At 38.9% G+C, this 24,382-nt stretch overlaps 1 protein-coding gene across 2 annotated transcripts in view; it reads right to left on the bottom strand.

Annotated features, from left to right (window-relative positions):
- Positions 1-24,382, bottom strand: part of PRRG1 (proline rich and Gla domain 1) — a 102,800-nt gene that overhangs the window by 16,002 nt on the left and 62,416 nt on the right. The window contains exons 3-4 of one of the 2 annotated variants that reach the window (XM_063635228.1): positions 17,592-17,752; positions 1,662-2,212 (exon numbers count right to left, since the gene is read on the bottom strand). In XM_063635228.1, the coding sequence (XP_063491298.1) occupies positions 1,718-2,212; positions 17,592-17,752 (656 nt within the window). In that variant the 3' untranslated portion in view covers positions 1,662-1,717. Of the gene's footprint in view, positions 1-1,661; positions 2,213-17,591; positions 17,753-24,382 lie in introns of those variants that run through there. The other variant, XM_055268477.2, reaches the window with a different exon arrangement.

Below are 24,382 nucleotides of genomic sequence, written 5' to 3'. Positions count from 1 at the left end.
CAGGGGGCCATGGTCTGGAATAAGGTAATGGTCAGGTGGGACCAGAAACTCTCTGGGTGTTCAAACATCTCAACTATCCCCTAAATGTTAGCTGCCCTGAGCTTGGGGACAGATTTGTCACACTCTCTCTTACACTCTTTTTCTAGTGAGCTCATCCAATCACATGACTTCAATACCATCTATAATGTCTCCCTTATGTATATTTCCAAAGCTGACATTCATTTTTCCATCTACTTGATTCACGTTTCCATTTGGATATCTAATAAGGATCTAAGATTTCACATGACATGTATTCCCCAACCCTCTACCCTAGGTGTCCCCACTGCAAATGTCCTAAGGTTAATAATAGCACCATCAACCCAGGTGCTCAAGATCAAACACCAGAACTTATTGTCCCCATCTCCCAGTCCTCACCTTCTGTCCATGAGCAAAACTTGTCAACTTGTCCAAAATCCATCTGGAACTAGTGAATCTCTCTTCATTTCCTCAGCCACTATCACAGTTCAAGCCACACTAGGCTCTCATCTGGATCAGCTACAATGGCTCTACCTGTTCTGCACCTTCAACTCTCCCCAATCCCTCTACATTCTTCAAAGCAGCCAGTCACTGGCTTAACATTTGGGGGTATTTAATCTACTTTCTATTCATATCACAAATATGACCTCCAACTTTGACCTTACATTTTTCAGTCCTTCTACTGAGGTATATTTTTTCCATATTAGTTTATTGGAAGAAATGGCACAATTGAAAGAATACAGGAGTAGAGGATTTGTAAGGGCAATATGCAGGAAATCACCCCCATATTTGTGGGGAAGCCAACCTAAGGCTCAGTCCCATTATCACTGTCACTCTGGGTGAGCTTGCCAAAGAGGTACTCTGCCTTGCTGTCATCCAGAGCCCCCATCTTGCTGTCTAGAAACAAGAAAAGTTATCATTTGCTTATTTAAAAAAAAAGTGTTCATGAAAAGTTGAAGACTGCCTTTATTTTAATCCCTGCCCAATCCCACTCCCTTCACTTCTTCCCCAGAGGCAGCCACTAGGATGAATTCCATACCGTTGTTTTACACTGTACCATGCACATGCACCCACATATACCACGGCCCAAGACTGCACACCCCACCTGACGCCATCCACCCCACCCATCTCACCCCACCCTACCCCACCTCACCCCACCCTATCCCACATGCCCTCAGAGTTTATAATGGGAAGGCTAATGTGTTTTCCAGGGGCCCATAGAATACCTTTCCCCTCCACCCCCACAGATCCTGAGCTGCATGCAGATGGGACAAGACTGGGTGGAGAGACTGCTGGATACCTACTTTGAGCTTGCATGGGGATGTGCCCTGATTCCTAAAAGATGAGAGTGTTGTAGGCACGCATCAACTGGACACCTTTATTGCTTTGAGAACAGATAACTTTATTGCCAATAATGGTAACACTGAAAGGAACAAAACTGAAGAGAACGTTCTGAAAGGGCAACATGTACGCCCCACCTGGTGGCCTGACCCAGGGAAGGCACACCGTGGCTGTGGGGCCCATCTTGGCTCAGGTGTCTTCCTCGCTGCTGCCCAGGGTGAGCTTGTCAAACAGGTACTCTGCCAGGCCTGCTTCTGGGGCCCACGTCTTGCACAGGTTGCTCAGGTAGTCACCTAGCTCTTTGATGGCCTTGACTTGCTGGTTCAGGAAGTGGCTCTCCAGGAAGTCGCATAGCTGGGGGTCACCTTTCTCCATGGCCAGCTGGTGCAGCTCCAGGAGGCTCTGGTTGACACTCTTCTCCAGGTGGAAGGCGCACTCCATGGCCTTGAGCCTGCTCTCCCAGTCTTGATGCTCTGGTTTCCTGATGTCGTGAAACCAGATGCAGCCACCGTGCTGGTTCTGCAGCCTCATCAGCTCCTGGACGTGCTCCCTCTTCTTGTGCAACTGGCGCAGGAAGTAGCGGCTTAAGGGCTCCAGGGCCGCATTGTCCCGGTCGAAGTAGAAGGCCATGGAGAGGTACACGTAGGAGGCGTGGAACTCCAGGTTGACGTGGTTGTTGACAGCGGCCTCGCAGTTGGGGTGGTAGTTCTGACGCACCTGCAACACTGGGGTGGTGGCCATGGCGGGCACCTTGGGGCGTGGTGAGCAGGCAGGCGGGAGCTGTGGTGGTAGTGGCTGGCTGAAGGTGGATGGCTAATGGCGGAAAGGGCTGGAAGTGGGTATTTGGGTCCATTATCTGGGGAGGGATGCATTCCTTTTCAGTGGAAGTGGGCAGGGAGGAGAATGAGTACTATGTTCCGTGTGCAACCCAGTGAACTCTGCACTGTCTGACCTGTGTCCAGTTTTTAGTTTTGCAGTAACACTTCTAATGTCCAAGGACTTTCTCTTCTACCCTAATTGGTCCCCTCTGTAATAGCTTCTTCTCATTTTATAAACCTATTGTTTTCTTAAATTCTGAGAATATCAATTTGATATTTTTGGTAACATTCTCTTCTGTTTCTGGTATTATAGCTCCTTCCAGATTTAGTTCTGTTTTGTCTAGAGTTTGCCTTGAGTTTAAATATTTTAAAATAGATGGCCGGGCATGGTGTCTTACATCTATAAATCCCAGCACTTTGGGAGGCCAAGGTAGGAGGATCACTTGAGTCCAGGAGTTTGAGACCAGCCTAGGCAACATGGTGGGACCTTGTCTGCAAACAAATTTTTTCTTTTAATTAGTCAGGCATGGTGGCATGCACCCGTGGTTCCCAGCTACTTGGGAGGCTGACATGGGAGGATCACTTGAGCACAGGAAGTTGAGGCTGCAATGAGCCATGTTCACAGCTGCACTCCAGCCTTGGCAACAGAACAAGACCCTGTCTCAATTTTAAAACAATAATAAAATAAAACAGAAAACAGCAAAGTGGAATGCAACAGTTTTAACAAAAAACTAGTATAAACCTAGGTTAATAGGGAATTACAATTTTTATTAATTTATCTCATTTTACTTAATACCCTCCTGGATCTTTATAATCTGTCTTTCAAAGTAATAAAAATGAATCTCTGTAGCATTGAAAATTTTCAATAACTTTAGATAGAGCTACTACTTTATCATCTCCTCTACCTTTTCAAACATTACTCTAGACTTATAATGAAACCTCATCAGTTTCTTTAACAAAAAGTAGCTGCCTTGAACTTGATCTCCGCCTCAAACCAAAAAAGTTCAAAACTGTCTGTTTAAAAGTTCAGATTGCCACTTCCCAGATAACAGGAAATCAGCCTCCTCCTATACTCCTCCCAAATCGGCCTAATTATATTGTGGGTTCTATTAGGTTTTCTTCTCTTCGAGACATTCTGTCTTAGGCTGCAAGTGTGTCAGCTACATGGTATGATGCTGATGAAAACTGGCTTAAGAATCAAAAGCCCCAAGTTCCAATTCCATTCAGAAGTTGGAAGTATCACTGGTCTTTTGGACACTTAAATACTGGTCTAAAGATGGAAAGAATATCACCTGCTTTGTCTATCCCAATGGACATTGTTCTTAAGAATTTTTAATTAGTAGAGGTCAGGCACGGCGGCTCCTGCCTGTAACCCAAGCACTTTGGGAGGTGAAGGCAGGTGGATCACTTGAGGTCAGGAGTTCAAGACCAGCCTGGCCAACATGGTGAACCCTGACTCTACCAAGAATACAAAAATTAGCCAGGCATGGTGGCAGGCACCTGTAGTCCCAGCTACTCAGGAGGCTGAGGCAGGAGAATCACTTAAATCCAAGAGGCGAAGGCTGCAGTGAGCTGACACTGCGCCATTGCACTCCAGCCTGGGCAACAGAGTGAATGAGACTCCCTCTCAAAAAAAAAAAAAAAAAAAAGAATTTTAAAGCAGTAGAAATTAAAACAAAGGCTAAGACTAAGAATAGGTACCAGCCACCACTTTTTCTGTTTCTATCATATCTGAGCTTGAACAAGTACCATGTCATGTGTCTTTACTACTGGCCCAATAAGGACAGGCATAAGAAGCCTGAAGGTAAATTGTTTCATTGTAAAGCCCCTGGCATAACTATCATTAATTAAATTAGGAGGGCACTGTGTTCAATGATGAGGAGGGAAGGAAGGGAATGAGGAAGATGGAAATAGAAGACCTGGGACCTGGCTCCTATTTTGGGCTTCATCAGTATCTTGTAATGAGAAAATGGGCAAATCAACAGTTCTGGGGCTACTTCCTCATTTGTGAAATGAGGAGTTTGACCTATTTGGTTTTTGTGGACCCCATGAGAAGATGATTAGAACCAATTCCATAAGTCATTCTTCAACAATGGGATGGAATGAAAAGGCAGCCTTTAGCCTATTCATGATGATCAGTGATTGGTATAAAATATTAGTTTTTGGAATTGGATGCTATCTTAATATTTAAATAATCATGCCATTTTAAGTTATAGCATTAGTGTGACCCTCTAAAATATACAGTTCAAGGAAAACCAGAGTCTTCTTTGGATCTACTGGTTGTTGTAGTTCACTAGGAGATAGATTTCCCGCCTCAGCTTGACAGTACCCAAGACTTGGGCTAATAACATAGGGCTATGGCAAAGTTACAAATTCTTTCGCAATTCCTTTTACTGTACTTTGGAAATGGCTAAACTAAATCTTATTTCTATAGTTACTGATATACCATGAGAGTCATGATCAAATGTCCTGCCCTAGGGGGGACTGTACCCTAACATCGGAAGAAAGAACTAGTGAAACCCCATTATCAAGGAAATCAGCAGATACCTACTATAACAATAATTGAATTACAGTAGTCACCCCATCCAGATCAGAACCTCTGAGAAGTGAGTAGCAGTGGTGATTGGTTGCTGTACTTTATCAAATATAACATAGCATGAATTGAAGAGTACACCATTTTTATGTATTAAAAAAGAGAAAAGGGCTGGGCGTGGTGGCTCACGCCTGTAATCCCAGCACTTTGGGAGGCCGAGGTGAGTGGATCACCTGAGGTCAGGAGTTCAAGACCAGCCTGGCCAACATGCTGAAACCTCGTCTCTACTAAAAATACAAAAATTAGCTGGTCATAGTGGTGGGCGCTTTCAATCCCAGCTACTCGGGAGGCTGAGGCAGGAGAATTACTTGAACTTGGGAGGCAGAGGTTGCAGTGAGCTGAGATCATGGCATTGCACTCCAGCCTGGGCAATAAGAGTGAAACCCTGTCTCAAAAAAAAAAAAAAAAAAAAAGGAAAAAATTCTGCTTTCAACGAATCCATGCCATGTCATAGTATGTAAACTGCACCTCAATTTCAGAGAAGTTAAAATGTGAATAAATGATTGGAGAATCAATGAAATATGCTGTTTAATTGGTTTGGTCATCTACTTGCCTGGATACATTTATCGAAGTAGCTATATTTTTTCACTATCCATAATTATTTATACTTTTTAGTAATTTATTTATTTTCTTGAGATGGAGTCTTGCTCTGTCACCCAGGCTGAGTGTGGTGGTGCAATCTCGGCTCACTGCAGCCTCCACCTCCTGGGTTCAAGTGATTCTCCTGCTTCCCCCTCTTGAGTAGCTGGGACTAAAGGCACATACCACCATGCCTGGCTAATTTGTTTTTGTATTTTTAGTAGAGATGGGGTTTTACCATGTTGGTTAGGCTGGTCTCGAACTCCTGACCTCACGTGATCTGCCCACCTCGGCCTCCCATAGAAACCAACAACAACAACAAAAAATGGTATTTTCTGCTGGCTATCATATCATTTCACAACACCTCTGTCTCATCATTGGTTGAGTGGTTTTTGCTTCTTCTTGTCCTTTTTTAGAGGGAGAGGTTTACTGTATTAGGCTAAAGAATATAATTCCTTAGGTAAACAGCTAGCCCCTTATTCTCTGAATTCATAGCTAACTTCTTCACAGCATGCTATGGGAGACATGTTGACATCATCTTTCAGATGGAAAAATAGATGCCTCAGACATTTACCAAGCAAAGTTGCTGCCCTAGGGTTCTACTCAAATCCCAATTTGAATGTCAGTGTTTTATTGTCATCAATTCCATTGACTGGTTGCAGCTCTGTAACGGATACATGAGCCATTTCCTAACCATGACAGTACTGCTTATTAAGCAGTGAAGGATCCCAAAGCAGCAGCATGATAGGTGACAGGGCCACAAGTGAAATTAAATCCATGGTGCAAATGATTCTACAAGTGACAACAAATAGATCTATCAGCCTCACTGGTACCCAGTCTCTGAGGATAGTTCTGAAAAAGGTTGGCACTGGTACTGGGAGAGGAAACTTGCTGAGGTAACTTTATAGGTCAAGGTTAACATACTGCTGGCATGGGCAGGAGAGCACCCCCCCACCCCAACTGAAGAAGTCTACTACTTTATTAATATCATACAGGCTAAAACTCTCCTAATTCAGTTACTACCATAACCTGACATGAATAATTGACACTACAAATATTTATAATCTACAAATGGGCCCAACTGCCAGAGACTAAAGTTCACCACTAACTTAAAAACAATATCAACAATATAATCAATAAAAACATACTTTAAATGAATCATATAAGGAACAACATGTTATCCACCTGCAACAGTCAGACCTTCCTCATCTTTACAGAAGGTAGCTCAGAATACCAGTTGCACAAAATGACATATTTTGGCCCTATTTAACTTATTTTCAAGAGGTTCCAAAAGAAGTAGTGAGGATGCCTTTGGGAGCTCCAGGAAACCACCCCATGTTCCTAAAGGGAAACTTCATATTTGGTTCCCCAAGGAGGGTCTGGGATGAGTCTAGGGAAGGCAGGAGAAGGTCTCAATGGAAATGAATAAGGTATGGCTAGAAGAAGGCCGCAGCAATGCCCATGTTTGCCTCCTATATTTCTTGCCCAGACTGGACTTCCACCTCCCTTCTTTCCTGAATTATCTCATCCCTAACAACTCTTTAGTTACTAGGGGTGGGGACAATATTCTGAATCTGGCTCTAGTGCCATCAGCAGATTATGAGAGGCTAAGTGAAATAAGAGTTTCCCTAACAGTGCCAAAGAATCGGACTTTCTGCCTGCAAGTGCCATGAGTAATCTCCAGGACCTAGTGATCAATTTTTAGATACCTCAGACACAGTATTTCTTGTAATCACTAATCCTAACTCACAAGTGTCCACATGCCACCTCCTGCCATGGGCTCTGAATTCAACAATCTCCAAATGTAGTTTCTGTAACATATCCTAGTATGAAGGGGGACTGCATATCTCTTTCTTCCCCAATAATTTCTACATAAACAAATTAAAATGGTGACACTTTGGAATGAGAGATATTATCTAAAAAGGGATTGCTGAACTCAGATCTCAGATCCTTGGATATTAATAACTCAGTTTCTAAAATATAGCAGCAACTTGGGGGTAGAATGGCACATGGAGTGCACAAGAATGGGATAAAGACTTGGGATGATGCACCCAGACAAAAGAGTCATCCATATCCCTAGAAATACCACCCACTGCAGAGCTCTGAGTATTCTAAGTGGTTTTAGCTAAACTGCTTTCTTTAGACTCTAATTAAGTGTTACCAAATAAGGCAAGTTCCCTGGCCCCAAGGAGACTTGTGAACCCTGGACTGTGCATTTTAAAAATGAACTTTCTTATTTTGAAATAATTTTAAATTTACAGAAAAATTGCAAAGATAATACATAACATTCTCCTGTACTCCTCACCCAGTTTCCCTTAATGTGAGCTTCTTACATTAGGATGGTAAATTTGTTATAATTAATGAATCAATCCTAGTCCACTACTATTAACTAAACATAACACTTTATTTAGATTATATTAGTTTTTCCATTAATGTCCTTTTTTCCCAGAATCTAATTGACATTTCATCTAATCATGTCTCTTTAGTTTCCTCTAGTCTGTGACAGTTTCCTAGTCTTTTCTAATTTTTTTTCATGACCTTGACTGTTTTGATAGTAGTCAGACATTTTGGAGAATGTCTTTTGGTTTTTGGATTTCTCTGTAAGTTTCTCATGGTTAGACTGGCGTTATGAGTTTGCGGTGATGGAAATAAATGATATCTCTTCTCAGTATATCATATGTGTGACTTAGTAACTTTGATTACCAGGTCAAAGTAGTTTGACAGGTTTCTCCATTGTAAAGTGACCCCACCTCCCCCACCCGCTGACCCTTCCCATACTCTGTTCTTTGAAAGCTAGTCTTTAAGTTCAAGCCACACTCAAGGGAAGAAGAAAATTAAGCTCCTCCATCTGGGGTGGAGTATTTACATACATAATTTGGAATTCTATAGTGTGGATTTTTCTCTTTTCACCTTTCCATTCATTCATGCATTTCTATCATTATATAATCATGTGTATTTATTTTGTGTTTTGGGCTATAATTCAATACTGCATTATTTATTTTGTGGCTAAAATTGTTCAGCTTTGGCCACTGAGAGCTTCTTTAGGTTACCTCCTGTGTCCCTTTAACATGCTCCCATTCTTTGGATTATCGCACTTCCTTACTTTCTGGTACCACAATGTTCTCCAGCTCATCTTGTATTCTCCACGCTCCAGCCCAATAATGAGCCATGTCCCCAAAAAGTCCTATTTTATTTCACTGTAGAATGGAATTAGAAACCCAGATCTGGGAACTAGGTGGGACTATGCAGGTTTGCTAAGCACCCAGACTGTTCCTATGCACGCTTAACTTTGAAGACAACCACTGTGGAAAGTCAAGCAAAATAAACTAGAAATTATATATGATTAAAAGTTCTATAATCATTGTTTTAAAGAATTACTACTATTTCCTCAATCTTAGTGCAAGATTAACAGTTCCAAAATGTAGAGAACCCTCATAGTCTCATAGAGAGAAGACAGAAAAAGTGATAGTGGTGAAATAATGATTCCTAAATAAAGTGGCAAGAATTCAGCACCTAAAAGATAGAATAAATTATATTTATTGAAAGTTTTCTCTGTTCCAAAAACTATGCTAAGAACCTAATGCTGTAGGTATAATATCCTCCTTTTAAAAGATACAAAAATTGAGGCCTAAAAGATGAAATGTTTGCGCAAAGCAATACAGTCAGTAGATGGCAGAGCTCAGACACCAAATCAAGGTCCATCTGATTCTCAAAGCAGAGGATTTTGGCATGACAACTCAGCTTTACTGAGGTATAACTGACAAATAAAAATTGTGTATATTTAAGGTTTACAGCATGCTCATATAAGCCTTTGTGCATACATCTGCTGTTTCTACCAGAACTCAAATGCCATGAGGGAGCAGCAGCCTATTCATTGTTGTATATACTGTGTCTATTACATAGTAGGCATTCAGCAGATAATGTCTGAATAAACCTGACCCATTTTCTACATGATGAAAGTGAGGACTGTGAAGTACAATATGTTTTCTCCCATTGTATAATTAGACTTCTGTTCCAAATTAGGTAAATAATTCCAACAATAAACATTCTACTGAAAGCAGACTTCTAAAGTCACATACTTCATGTTCGGAAATGATGAAAACACGTATGAGTAAAAGTATTCTGAGCGATAAATTTTAGTAAACAAAAAGATAGTAAAGATAGTCTAAAAGTAGAAAGCAAATCTCAACCAATCATTTTCTTCACTGCCAAGATTAAGATGAAACTTTGCTGGCAATGCTAGATCCTGATTAACAGATAACAAACATTATTCTGAAATAGTTGTTCTGAAACAGATAAAAAATGAGAATGCCACTTCACTTACATTTGCTAGATCAAAGGCTGGCACACCTTATCCTAAATGGGATTGTTTTAATGGCATGAACAAACTCAGATGACAAACTTTAAAGCACAAAGAAGGAAATATAACAACAACATAATAAAAACCATTTTAAAGTCTATTATCTATCAGCCAACTTGGGAACAAGTTTTAAATCGGTTCCTCCCATAAACTAAATTTACTTTGTGATTTGCCAATCCATTCCTTCATTCATCCATCAAATACTTATTTGGCCTCTATTATGTGCCAGCACTGCTTTATATGCTAGGGACCATAGCTATGAACAAAACAGATGAGAAATGTTGCTCTCATGGAGCTAACGGTCCTGATGGGGTAGGGGAGGTAACAATTAAAAAAAAACAAATAGATGCCAAATGATGTCAGTGCTTGAAAAAAAAAAAAGTCACAGAAGGGACAAGCGGTTGCAATTTAAGGTAGGGTACTTTCTCACTGAGAAAATGAACCTCAGTGAAGACTTGAGAGTGGTGAAGGAACTCAGACATATCCATCTAGAAGAGGAGAGAGCAAGTGCCAAAGTCATGAGGCAGGTCACATGCTATCCGTGTATGTGAGGAGGCACAAGAAAGCCATAGCAAAGTGAATAAGGGGTGGAGGGTCATAGGAGATGTGGTAAAGAAATAACTATATATGGAGTGAAGGTGTGGGGTGGAGATAGATGAGGACTGATTGTGTAGTACCTGCTGGGTGATTCTGAGCACTTTGGCCTTTACTGAGGGAGATAGGAACCCCTTGCAAGTAAGAGACTTTGAAGAATCACTCTAACCTGCTGTTTTTGAGAATCAACTATGGGGCAGGGGCCAAAAAATCATACAGATGACAGGGTGGTGGTGGCTTGGATGTAAAGCGGTAACAAGTAGAAAGGCGGCTAGATTCTGAGTATATTTTCATATTAGAACCAACTATTGCAGATTGGGTGTGGGATATGAAAAAGAGAGGAGTCAGAGATGGCAAAAAGCTTGGAGATCAGCAAACATGATGGATGGAGTTACTACTTATTGAGATCAGAGAGGATGTAGTAAGTGTAGATATTTGGGGGAAGGGGTGCAAATTTGTTTACTTTGAGAACCATATTTGATTCTAAGATAACATGTTGAGTAGGCAGTTAGCCATACAAGTCTGTAGTTCAGTTTAGCCCTCCAGGAACTACAAATATAAATTTGGAAGTTATTAGCATTTGAAGTATGAGAAGAGGAAAGCTCACCAGGGGAGCAAGTGTAGGCAGAGCAGAGTTTCAAGAAATGAAGTGGTTGTTGGATGGGGATGTGTTAAGAGAATTTTTTTTTTCTCTTTCTTTCTAGAGGCATGTAGGCTAATGAGATGAGAATGATTCTATAGGAAGGAAAAGGTGATGCTGGAAGTACAGAAAATTTCTCAAGCAATTCTCTCACAGTTGAAGGAATTTCTTCTACTTGCTTCAAAGATTGCTGACATGCAGCATCCTGTCTCTGTGGGTGGGAAATGATATGTAGAAGCACTGAGATGGATAAAAGGCCAGAAAGGTAGGCATTAAAAACATTGTTCACGGTCCAGGCGCAGTGGCTCATGCCTGTAATCCCAGCACTTTGGGAGGCCGAGGCAGGCAGATCACTAGATCAGATTGACACCATCCTGGCTAACAGGGTGAAACCCCGTCTCTACTAAAAATACAAAAAATTAGCCAGGCGTGGTGGCGGGCGCCTGTAGTCCCAGCTACTCGGGAGGCTGAGGCAGGAGAATGGCGTGAACCCGGGAGGCGGAGCTTGCAATGAGCTGAGATCACACCACTGCACTCCAGCCTGGGCGACAGAGCGAGACTCCATCTCAAAAAAAAAAAAAAAATGTTCACCATGATGGCCAGGTGTGTTGGCTCATGCCTATAATCCTAGCACTTTTGGAGGCTGAGGTGGGTGGATTGCCTGAGCTCAGGATTTCGAGACCAGCCTAGGCAAAATGGTGAGATCCCATCTCTACTAAATGTATATATATAAAAAGCTGGACATGGTGGCATGCACATGTAGTCCCAGCTACTTGGGAGGCTGAGGCACAAGAATCACTTGAACCTGGGAGGCAAAGGTTGCCATGAGCCGAGATTGCACCACTTCACTCCAGCCTGGGCAACAGAGCGAGAATCTGTCTCCAAAAACAAACAACAACAAAAAAAATTGTTCACCCTGAGAATCAATGATAAAACTTAAATCAATATGAAAGTAATAGAATATACAATTAATACATAAAATTCAAATAGCCTAGAAACCATATATCTGAAAACAGATTGAAACCTAGGATAATAAAGAACTCTCAAAGCTCAATAGTAAAATAAAATAAAACATCCCATCAGAAAGTAAGCCAATGACATGAAGAGAGATTTCACCAAAGAAGATACATAAATAGAAAATAGGCACATAAAAAGATGTTCAATATCATGAGCCATTAAGGAAATGCAAATTAAAATCACAAGAAGTTATCACTACACACCTAGCAGAATGGCTAAAATAAAACACAGTAACAATACCAAGTGCTCATGAGTATGTAAAGAAACTGGATCTCTCAAACACTGTTGGTGAGACTGTAAGATAGTAATTTATACAATGACAAATTAGTTTGTCAGTGTCTTAAAAAACTACCCATATACCATACAACCCAAGAATTGTACTCCCAGTGACTTATCCCACAGAAATGAAAATTTATGTCAATACAAAAACCTATGCAATGTTCATAACAGCTTTATTTGTAAAAGCCATGAACTAGAAACAACACACATGTCTCTCAATAAGCAAATGGTTCAACAAACCATGGTATATCAATACCATGGAATATTACTCATAAACAAAAATGAATGAACTATTGATATATGTAACTTGGATTAATCTCAAGAGCATTATGCTGACTCTAAAAAGCCAATATCAAAAGGTTCCACATTATATTATTCCATTTATATAACATTCTTGCAATGGCAGAATTACAGAGATGGAAACAGATTAGTGATTGCTAAGGGTTAGGGATGGTTGTGGAAGATGGTAGGTGTGACTATTAAAGGGTAGTATGAGGGAAAACTTTGTGGTAATGGAATATATCTGCTGCTTGATTGCAGTGATGGTTACACAAATCTATACAAGTGATAAAATGACACAGAACTGTACATACAGATTGTACCAATGTCAGTTTCCTAGTTTTGATCTTACAGTTATGTAAGATGTAACCATTGGGGGAAACTGAGTAAAGGCTGCATGGGACCTCACTGTATTATCTTTGCAATTTTTTGTGAATCTATAATTATTTCCAAATAAGATGTTAAAAAAAAAATAATAAAAAATAATAAATAATAAAAGTTTTCCCTCTCCCCATTATAGTATAGATATTACAATTCCAAAACCATTGTGCATTATACAACTAAGCAAATGAGTTATTAATATACTGATGTTTTTGGGTGCTGGAATTCTCATTGTGGAAGAACATTTATAAGGAATTTTTACATCTCTACAAATGTAGAATGGCTGGAAAAGCCCTGAGGGGTTGGATTGGAATTGGAGATCAGCATAATGAATCAGTTATTTTACATATATGTCTACATGTATACATGTCTATGTTTATATGTCTACATATAGACATATATAGAATTTGTATGCATGTATACATACGTGTGATTTTTTTTTCCTAGCTCTGTTGCTGAAAGATCCAGAAGTAACAACATTCTGGTAGCAATGAGCATATCCTAGCTCCCAGATCTCAGTTTCTAAATATTACTCCTAACTAAAAGTAACCAAATGTCCACTGACAGATCACTGTATAAAGAAAACGTGGTATACACACATGATATAGTTTGGCTGTTTCCCCACCCGAATCTTGAATTGTATCTCCCAGAATTCCCACGTGTTGTGGGAGGGGCCGGGGGGGGTAACTGAATCATGGGAGCCAGTCTTTCCTGTGCTATTCTTATGATAGTGAATAAATCTCATGAGATCTGATGGGTTTATCAGGGGTTTCCGCTTTTGTTTCTTCCTCATTTTGTCTTGCCGCCACCATGTAAGAAGTGCCTTTCACCTCCCGCCTGATTCTAAGGCCTTGCCAGCCATGCGGAACTGTAAGTCCAATTAAACCTCCTTTTCTTCCTAGTCTCAGGTATGTCTTTATCAGCAGTGTAAAAATGACTAATATAATAAATTGGTACCAGTAGAGTGGGGTACTGCTGAAAAGATACCCGAAAATGTGGAAATGACTTTGGAACTGGGTAACAGGCAGAGGTTGGGACAGTTTGGAGGGCTCAGAAGAAGAAAGAAAAATGTGGGAAAGTTTGGAACTTCCTAGAGACTTGTTGAATGGCTTTGACAAAAATGCTCATAGTGATATGGACAATAAGGTCCAGGCTGAGGTGGTCTCAGATGGAGAGAAGGAACTTGTTGGGAACTGGAGCAAAGTGACTCTTGCTATGTTTTAGCAAAGAGACTGGCGGCATTTTGCCCCTGCCCTAGAGATTTGTGGAACTTTGAACTTGAGAAAGATGATTTAGGGTATCTGGCGGGAGAAATTGCTAGGCAGCAAAGCATCCAAGAGGTGACTTGGGTTCTGTTAAAAGTATTCCATTTTAAAAGGAAAACAGAGCATAAAAGTTTGGAAAATTTGCAGCCTGATGATGTAGTAAAAAAGAAAAACCCATTTTCTGAGGAAAAAATTCAAGCTGGCTTCAGAAATTTGCATAAGTAACAAGGAGCCGAATGTTAATCCCCAAGACAATGAGGAAAATGTCTCCAGGGCATGTCATGGGTTTTCAAGGCAGCCCCTACCCACCCCTATCGCAGACCTGGAAGTCCAGAAGGAAAAAATGGTTTCCTGGGCCAGGCCCAGGGTCCCCATGCTGTGTGCAGCCTAGGAACTTGGTGCCCTGCATCCCAGCCACTCCAGCCATTGCTAAAATGGGTTAAGGTACAGCTTCGCCCATGGTTTCAGAGGGTGCCAGCCCCAAACTTTGGCAGCTTCCATGTGGTGTTGAGCCTGCAGGTGCACAGAAGTCAAGAACTGAGGTTTGGGAATCCCTGCCTAGATTTCAGAGGATGTGTGGAAACACCTAGATGTCCAGGAAGAAGTTTGCTGCAGGGACGGGGCTCTCATGGAGAACCTCTGCTATTGCAGTGCAGAAGAGAAATGTGGGGTCAGAGCCCCCACACAGAGCCCCTACTGGGGTACTACCTAGTGGAGCTGTGAGAAGAGGGCCACCATCTTCCAGATCCCAGAATGGTAGATCCACTGAAAGCTTGTACCGTGTGCCTAGAGAAGCCATAGGCACTCAATGCCAGCCTGTGAAAGCAACCAGGAGCGAGGCTGTACCCTGCAAAGCCACAGGGGCAGAGTTGCTCAAGACCATGGGAACCCACCTCTTGCATCAGTGTGACCTGGACATGAGGCATGGAGTCAAAGAAGATCATTTTGGAGTTTTAAGATTTGACTGCCCTGCTGGATTTTGGATTTGCAAAGGGCCTGTATACCCTTTATTTTGGCCAATTTCTCCCATTTGGAAGGGCTGTATTAACCCAACACCTGTACCCCCAATAACTATCTTGCTTTTGATTTTATACGCTCATAGGCGGAAGGGACATGCCTTGTCTCAGATGAGACTTTGGACTGTGGACTTTTGGGTTAATGCCAAAATGAGTTAAGACTTTGGGGGACTGTTGGGAAGGCATGATTCATCTTGAAATGTGAGGACACGAGATTTGGAGGGGCCAGGGGTGGAATGATATGGTTTGGCTGTGTCCCTACCCAAATCTCAACTTGAACCGTATCTCCCAGAATTCCCACATGTGGTGGGAGAGACCCAGGGGAAGGTAATTGAATCATGGGGGCCAGTCTTTCCTGTGCTATTCTCATGATAGTGAATAAGTATCATGAGATCTGATGGGTTTATCGAGGGTTTCCGCTTTTGCTTCTTCCTCATTTTCTCTTGCCACCACCATGTAAGAAGTGCCTTTCACCTCCTGCCATGATTCTGAGGCCTCCCTAGCCATGTGGAACTGTAAGTCCAATTAATCCTCTTTTTTTTCCAGTCTTGGGTATGTCTTTATCAGCAGCATGAAAACAGACTAATACGACACACAATGAAATATTATTCAGCCTTATAAAAGAAGGAAATCCTGTAATTTGTGACAACATGAATAGACCTGGAGGACATTATATTAAATGAAATAAGCCAGGCATAGAAAGACAAATACCACAGGATCTCACTTATATATGGAATCTAAAAAAGGTGAACTAATAGAAGCAAAGAGGAGAATGGTGGTTGCCAGGGGCTTGGGAAGAGAGAAATGAGAAATAGCAAATAGTATAAACTTTCAGTTATGCAAGATAAATGAATTCTGGAGATCTGCTATACAGCATGGTGCCTACAGCTAACAATGTTGTATTATATACTTAAATTTTGCTAAGGTAGATCATATGTTAAGTCCTCTTACCATACTCACAAAACACAACTACAACAATAATAAAGTGGTGAGAGGAAACTTTGGGAGGTGATGGATATGTTTGTGGCCTTGATGGTGATGGTTGTTTCATAGGTGTATACCTATCCCCAAACTCGTAGACACATATACATTAAATAAGTACAGCTTTTTATATGTCAAACATAACTCAATAAATTGGTTTTTTATAAAAGAATATTATTCACTTGTATAAAGCACTTTTAGAATAATAAATCCCAAACAAGTTCTTACGATTTCTTTAAAGGAGAATGATAAAGTAGGGTAAAAAGCCATTAGCCTTGTGAAAACCACAGTAGAATATCTAAAATTTCTATTATTTGATAAAACACAATATCAAAAACCAAGTTTTGTTTATGGTTTATAGTAACTTCAGCCAGTTTTTATTAAAAACTTTATGGTGCAAAACACTATTTCTACTACAATCCTATTTTTCTTATTTATGAAGTACCTATGTAGTAAAAATAGGCCAAAATGATATATACCAAAACTATAAAACTGGTGGTGCTAAAAACTCAAGTGATTTTATGTTACTACATTTTTAAATTTCTCTACAATGAACATATACTATTTTTAAAAAGTAAAATGAATAAAATAAAACCAACAATGACTAAGCAGATGCAAAGGAAAAAAGCTGGAAAGAAAATAAAGGCTCAACCGTGCTTTGTGATTGCATAATGGTATCATGGATGATATATTCTTTTCCCTATTTCTAACCCTGTGATTTGACTAAGATGTGGCTTCTTCCTCTTACCCCTTTCTTTAAAACTTTTGCATCTGCTGCTCTTAAGGTATATTTAGTATCTTTTTAGCATAAGTGACACCACTTGTTTAGCATCTAGGGTTATTTTCCTGCTGCCCAGGACTGAATCTTTATACAATGGCTACCTCTGATAACAATTTCCAGCTGTGGAGCAGTTCTATAGACTTTTCACCCCTGCCTTGTGCTGTCCCATTCCTGCTGTCCTTGAATAGCAGGTAGTCTAGAGTAAAGAGAAGTAAAGAGGAGTATTCTCGCGGAGTGGGAAGGTATGTCTGGATGTCTTTTCTTTTGTATGAGAAGTAAAACCTTTTAAAACACTATCACCATCCATTAGCTTCCTCCACACTCTCTCTGTAATTAGGCAAAGTGATGTTATCTATAACCTGCTAGAACAAAGCTTTGTGCAAATCAAATCCTTCCTCCTCGCCAAGATGATAAATCCTAGCTCAGCAGAGTCCTATAGAAACGGGGCTCTCAAAGACAGTCCAGCACAAGGGGAAGTGAACCTAGCTCTCCAACCCACAGAATATTACTAGTTAGATGCCACTTTCTGAGTTCCTAACAAAGGAATTTTTAATTACTAGCAATGTACATAATTCAGGGATGCAGATTTCAAATATGCATCAAAAAGGTAGGCAAATCTGTGCAACTTTTTTTTAATTGCCAACATACTTACAGTTTTTTCATTATTTTCAAAAGCTTCTCTTGCTTCTTCAAATGTACAGAATTCTTCTTTGCACTCACGCTCAATGTTGCCCTGTCTTATTTCTTCAAAAAACCCATTAGCTCTTGGGTAGCGTTTTAATACGGAATTGGCTTTTTCTCCCGTGAGGAAAACTAAAAAGAAATATAATAATAAGTATAAAAAATGTAATAAAAAACCTATGTGGTAAGTTGATATACCAGATGAAAACTGCTAGATGCTCTTTAGAAAACATAGCCAACATCCTAAACATCTTTCCGTGAGTCAGTAATGAAATAACACTTAGCTCCAAACCACTGTATCTGCTATCTTCCTCATGATGTATGTCCTTTCAATAGCAGTTGCCCTGGGCAGGGACAGTGACATAATTAACTATGTTATATTCAGACTTTAGCACATTCCTGCAAGCCATGGGTGTTTAAATATACTAATAATGATAGCACTACTTATACTCATTACTGTAAGTAGATACCCCAAGGTATTCTGCTGACAGACAGCAGCAGCCAAATCAAATCCAGTCTCTAGATTATCAGTCTTTGTCCCTCTACCTAAAAATAAACAACACTTCAGTTGACCTAGTAATATAAACCCAGAGAGCTCTTACTTGTATGAAAAGAGTAGGTAAAAAAAATTTTGAGAAGTTAAATTTGGCCATGATTAATTCTATGGAAATCCTAATAATAATTTTGTTCTAAATGTACTTGAGTTAAATATAGTGTGATGCTTTAACACATTCAACCTCATTTCACTATCCTTTAGAAAAAGAAAATTCTTCTGCATGATTTACAGAGGCATTTCATATAAAAATTCAAAATACATTTATGAAACTATGTAAAAAAGATGCTTTTATTTTAATAATAAAATATAAAAAATAAAAAATAAGATTTTTTATTTTTAAATACAAATACATTTTAAGTTCAATTTCAATTACATTTTTCTAAAAGAATGTTGCTTGTTTGGAGAAACAAATATAATGCCACCGGAATTTCATCTCTGTTAATGCAAGAGATTAGAACATTTCCTAATTTATAGAATTCTGACATGAGAAAAGGCACATTACAGATCTTTCAAGATGCTAAAAAAGTCTACATTTTCTGAAAAACATTTCGAAGGAAATGAAAAACTTTTTATGTGCTCTTTTAAAAATGACAATGACAGCCAGCAATGGATTAAAGTTTTGCTTTGTTATAGAAATGAGTATTTTACTTTATAGAATATATGGACTCATTATTTAGGATTCTTTAAAGTATCCGAATTGATACTAGCTAGATGACACTTATACCAGGGTGAAAACCATGATAGGCCTTCAATGAGTATTTCCTTCTGTACCTCATAAAGGGTTCCCTTTATGACCCTTTATGAGGTACAGAAGGAAGGAAATTCAGAGAATAGATTATGATTATGGAATATGAATTCACAGATTCACAGAATATCATCAGAACAAACTTTAAAAAATACAAATTGTGGTAAGTGTAATGAAGGAAAGCAAAAGGTTACTGTTAAGTTGGAGAATAACAGTAAAATTTTCTAACAATGCTTCTTGCCTTTTAGCCGCATCAGAATCCCTGAAGGACTTATTATCACACAGACTGCTGGGCCCCATCCCAGAGTTTCTGATGCCATAGATCTGTGGTAGGGCTATAAAATTACATTTCTAATCAGTTCCCAGGAAATGCTGCTGCTGCTGCTCCCATTACCACAGTTTGAGAATCACTACCCTAATGAGAGTTCCTTGGAAACATTCTGAGTGAAGTAATTATGGAATGCTAGGGTTAACAAATTTAAACAGATCTTTCACTGAATGACTTTTTAGGGCCCTTAATATATATTTAGTATAAACAGTCATGCATCACTTAACAATGTGGATCCATTCTGAGAAATAGGTTGTTAGGCTATTTCATCATTGTGCAAACAGGATGGAGTGTATTTTCACAAACCTAGATGGCATAGCCTACTAGCCACCTAGGCTATATGATATAGCCTATTGGTCCTAGGCTATAAATCTGTTCAGTTTGTTACTATACTGAATAGTATAGGCAATTATAACAATGGTAAGTATTTGTATATCTAAACATTGAAAAGATACAAGAAAAATATGATATAAAAGATAAAAAATGGTACCGTATAGGGCACTTACCATAAAAGGAGTTTGCAGGGCACTTATCATAAATGGAGCTTACAGGATTGAAAGTTGGCCTGAGTGAGTGGTGAGTGAATGTGAAGGCCTAGGACATTACCGTAGACTACTGTAGACTCTATCAACACTGTCAACTTAGGCTACATTAAATGTATAAAAATATATTTCTTAAAAAAAAATATTTTGGCTGGGAGCGGTAGCTCATGCCTGTAATCCCAGCACTTTGGGAGGCTGAGGTGGGAGGATTGCTTGAGCCCAGGAGTTCGAGACCAGCCTGGGCAACACAGTGAGACCTCATCTCAAAAAAATTAAAATTAAATTAAATTAAATTAAAATATTAAAAAATAAAATTAAATGAAAATAAAAAGAAGGAAAATGTTTTTCCTTCTTCAGTAATAAATTAACCTTAGCTTACTATAACGTTTTTACTTCATACTTTTTAATTTTTTAACTTTTTGACTCTTTAGTAATAACAGCTTAAAACACAAACACATTGTGCAGCTGTACAAAAATATTTTCTTTATATATATCCTTATTCTATAAGCCTTTTTCCTATTTAAAAATTTTATTGTATTTTTTACTTTTGAAACTTTTTTGTTAAAAATTAAGATACAAGCACACACATTAGCCTAGGCCTCCACAGGGTCAGGATCATTAATATCACTGTCTTCCACATCCACATCTTATCCCACTTGAAAGTCTTCAGGGACAATAACATGCATGGAGCTGTCATCTGCTATTATAACAATGCTTTCTTCTGTATTACCTCAAGAAGAACTCGCTTGAGGCTATTTTATAGTTAATTTTTTTCATAAGTAGAAGGAGTTTACTCCAGAATGACAATAAATAGTATAGTAAATACATTATTAGCCAGCATCATAGTCATTTGTTATCATTTTCAAGTATTATGTACAATATATAATTGTATGTACTATACTGTTATATGACTAGCAGTGCAGTAGGTTTGTTTACTCCAGTATTGCCACAAACATGTGAGTAATGTGTTAACACTGTGATGCTATGATGTCACTAGGCAATAGAAACTTTTCAGCTCCTAATCTTATGGGACCATCATTGTATATGCGGTCTGTTGTTGACTGAAACATCATTATGCATGCATGCATTTGTAAATCTCCTGAAAAGGAACATGATACATGCATTTGCGATATTTGACTACAGTACCCTTTTTCAAGAGATATTTTACTGATTTAACAACTTCCTAGCCATTAGTCTTATTTATACCCTCTGAATTAACGCATAGGTCTCCTCCATATAACAGGCCAACTAATACGTGAAGAAAGACAGTAAATGGTTTCCTGTGGGACTTCTCTTTTCCAGAATAAATATGTCTTGCTTCTTCATCTGTTTGCCATAGAAAATGGATTTGAGTCTGCATCATCTTCCTCTCAAAATACAGTGACCTATGCTGAGTGCAATACTTTGTGTTTGGTCTGACAAGTACAGAACTGATCAGGATTATTGGCTTCCTTGTTTTAAAGACAATACATATGTTAATGTGGTCTAAGATATCCCTGGGTTTCGAATCAGTTTTTCTGAGGATAAATCAATCAACATTAATGTATTTCGAACTTTTAAGAGAAAAAAGCTAAATGCTTCTAAGAGACAATTATTTTCTTATATGCTATCCAACTCAAAAAGGTGAGTCAAAGCAAGCCACTAACTCCAGTAACCAGAAAGCAGTCTAATTTAGAAGAATAAGCAACTGGAAGGTAATACAGCAGGACACAAAGCTTCTAATCCAAGTCTAATCAAATTACCAAGCATTCCATAATCATCTTCTATGTATTTCTCTACTGGGCGGCAAGGTAATATAATACTGAGAACTCTACATGGATTCAGCTGGCAAGTAGGTTTTATCTCACTTGCCAAATCCAGTCCATTAGAAGATATCACTTAAAGTAAGAATCTGACCTGTAGGAAAGATACTATTATAGATTAGTTATGTCTGCCATATATTAGGGAACAGGAAGTTAGTGGCAGAGAATTTGCCAGTGCTCATCAAAGTACTTGGAAACCTAATGGACCCTAAATGATGATACCAGAACTAGATTATTTTCTTTTTTGCCCGTGACACAGCCCTCAGGAGATCCTGAGAACATGTGCCCCTAAAATTAGAATTTTTTAAAATGTGAAAACAAAATAAGGGAGAAGGTGGCAGCTTTGATCTATAGGATGAAATCAGACTATCTCCTCTAAAAACATGGGGCAATTTCCAGGCTGCAAGGGCTTGCATTAGGACGTTTAACTAAAGCCATGATGTTTGAAACTAAAGTCAATCACTTCCTTAAATTGAGTGATCACTTCCTTAATTGCCTTTCTCCTTAAATTGTGTGAGTTAAATTACAGCTATCAGCTTAATCAAGGATTACATGATGTGACAAGTATACAGAATGTAAATGTGCCTTGAGAACACAATACTGAGGTGTTATTTAAAACATGCACTTTTCCCATTAAAAGAAATAAAGAAAAACCTAAACCTTTTTTCTTCAGATTCAGTTAGGAAATACTCTTATTAAATTAAATATTTCAAACCTAAGGCATATTTACACATACACACACAAAATAAGTATATTTATTCAAAAAATGTAACTACTTTTTCATAATTTCAAAATAAATAAGCTCTCATCCATGCTTTCTCTTCAAAAGAAAATAATAAAAATAAATAAAATAAGTGGATGCAAAAAGTCACAAAGATGAGTAGCAGATGACCTCTGCCCTCAAGGTTCTTCAGTGCAAGAGGTAACAAAGATATAATAAAAGAGATACACAAAGAACTCTATTGTAAGACTGAACATGATGGATGTTCTTCAAGGTCAGAAGGCAGGCATATTTCTGGTGGGTGTGTGAGTTTGTGGTTTGGATGCCCTAATTTATTTATTTATTTACTTACTTATTTATTCATTTTTGAGACAGAGTTTCGCTCTGTAGCCCAGGCTAGAGTGCAGTGATGCGATCTTGGCTCACTGCAACCTCTGCCTCCTAGGCTAAAGCAACCCTTCCACCTCAGTCTCCTGAGTAGCTGGGACTACAGGTGTGTGCCACCACACTTGAATTTTCTTTTTTCTTTTTTGTTTGCATAGATGGGGTTTTTCCATGTTGCCCAGGCTGGTCTCAAACTCTGGGCTCAAGCCATCTTCCCACCTTGGCCTCCCAAAGTGCTGGGATTACAGGCATGAATCACAGCACCTGGCCATAGGTGCCCCATTTTTGATATAAGACAGTAGCAAGAACATCAAGAACAGAGAATGAGGACTTTCTACAAATGAACCTAGCATTCCATAGCTCTTCTTCAATGCAAGAGTCAGGGCCTCTCCTCTAGACCTATTGTGCAACCCTGGAGTTACTGGATTTCTCGTGGGAACAAGCTTAGTCAGAAAAGGAATAAAGACATTATGGCATTGATGGGGGGAGCCTTGTGGTTGTTTTGAGTAATGAATTTAATCTTATTGATATTCCAAGCTTGTTAAGTAGTATGCACTAGTTAGAAAGAAAAAAGGTTGTCAGAACAAATAGCTATGTGAAGAAAACAAAAACCTAAGTGTCACTTATTCATCTATGAAACTGAAAAAATAACAGCAATCTCAAGTTATAAGTTATAAATGAGTGCTTTGCTCAGGGCTTGACAAAAAACAGATTTACAATAAGTAGTAGTGTGACTCACTGTCATTACCATTGTGGCAGTTATTCCGTGAAATAAAAAAAATGATATGTATCAAGCTGATAATACAAATACACTTAGAAAATATAGAATAAATAGGATTAACTTGCCGTGAGTCTGTCTCCTTAACTTCAGGAATGCCTGGGAGTTTGGTCTCCTCGGTCAAGTCTGGGATAAAATGTAGTAGCTTTATGAAGTGCTATTTAATGTCTCAAATTCACTTGGAGGCACACTGTAGTAGCTTGTCTGAACTGTTTTTGGAAAACATATAGGCTGATTACACCTGACTAATTGATTACATAGTCTAGTTTCAGCTACATGACCAGTGGGATATCAAAGATATTCTGTAAACATGTGCCTTAGCTCCCGATACCAAGGTTATCTTGCACATATCTTGGTGGTTCACAATTAGAAGACAAATGTGTCCTGTGCAACTAAAAATGGCCTTGTGAGTGATCTCTCTCCTGCTGTACCATACCTTAAGCCATTATTAAAGCCTTATGAGAATATACCCCGTAGAATCTTATAAGTCATTTCAATTAACCAATGCTGTATAGTTGCTACAATATACTTTTATGATTCATAAATATTTTGGGGATATCATGAGATTTTAAAATTTCAGAACTTCTCAAGAAATGGTCCAGAAATGGTCCTTATTATAAGGACTTGATACTTATAACAAACTTGTGAGGAAACACCCTTTGCCATAATGTATATGCTTGCTTTTATTAACTTCAACTTTGGTCAAATATATGTTGATAGCTTATCATCACTGGAATTTTAACAACAGACCACAAAGAAGCTCTTAGAAAGGATAGATTATGAAAGAAAAATTACATACATGACAGGTATGTATGTTTAGATAATCACAAGTAATTATAACAAAATATGCTTTATTGAATTTTAGGTTGATAGTTTGGGTGGCTATTCAATGTTTTACATAATCAC

Source organism: Symphalangus syndactylus, chromosome X (genome assembly GCF_028878055.3).
Source record: "Symphalangus syndactylus isolate Jambi chromosome X, NHGRI_mSymSyn1-v2.1_pri, whole genome shotgun sequence".
Taxonomy (NCBI): Eukaryota; Metazoa; Chordata; class Mammalia; order Primates; family Hylobatidae; genus Symphalangus; species Symphalangus syndactylus.
This window is presented reverse-complemented; position numbering and strand designations above follow the sequence as displayed.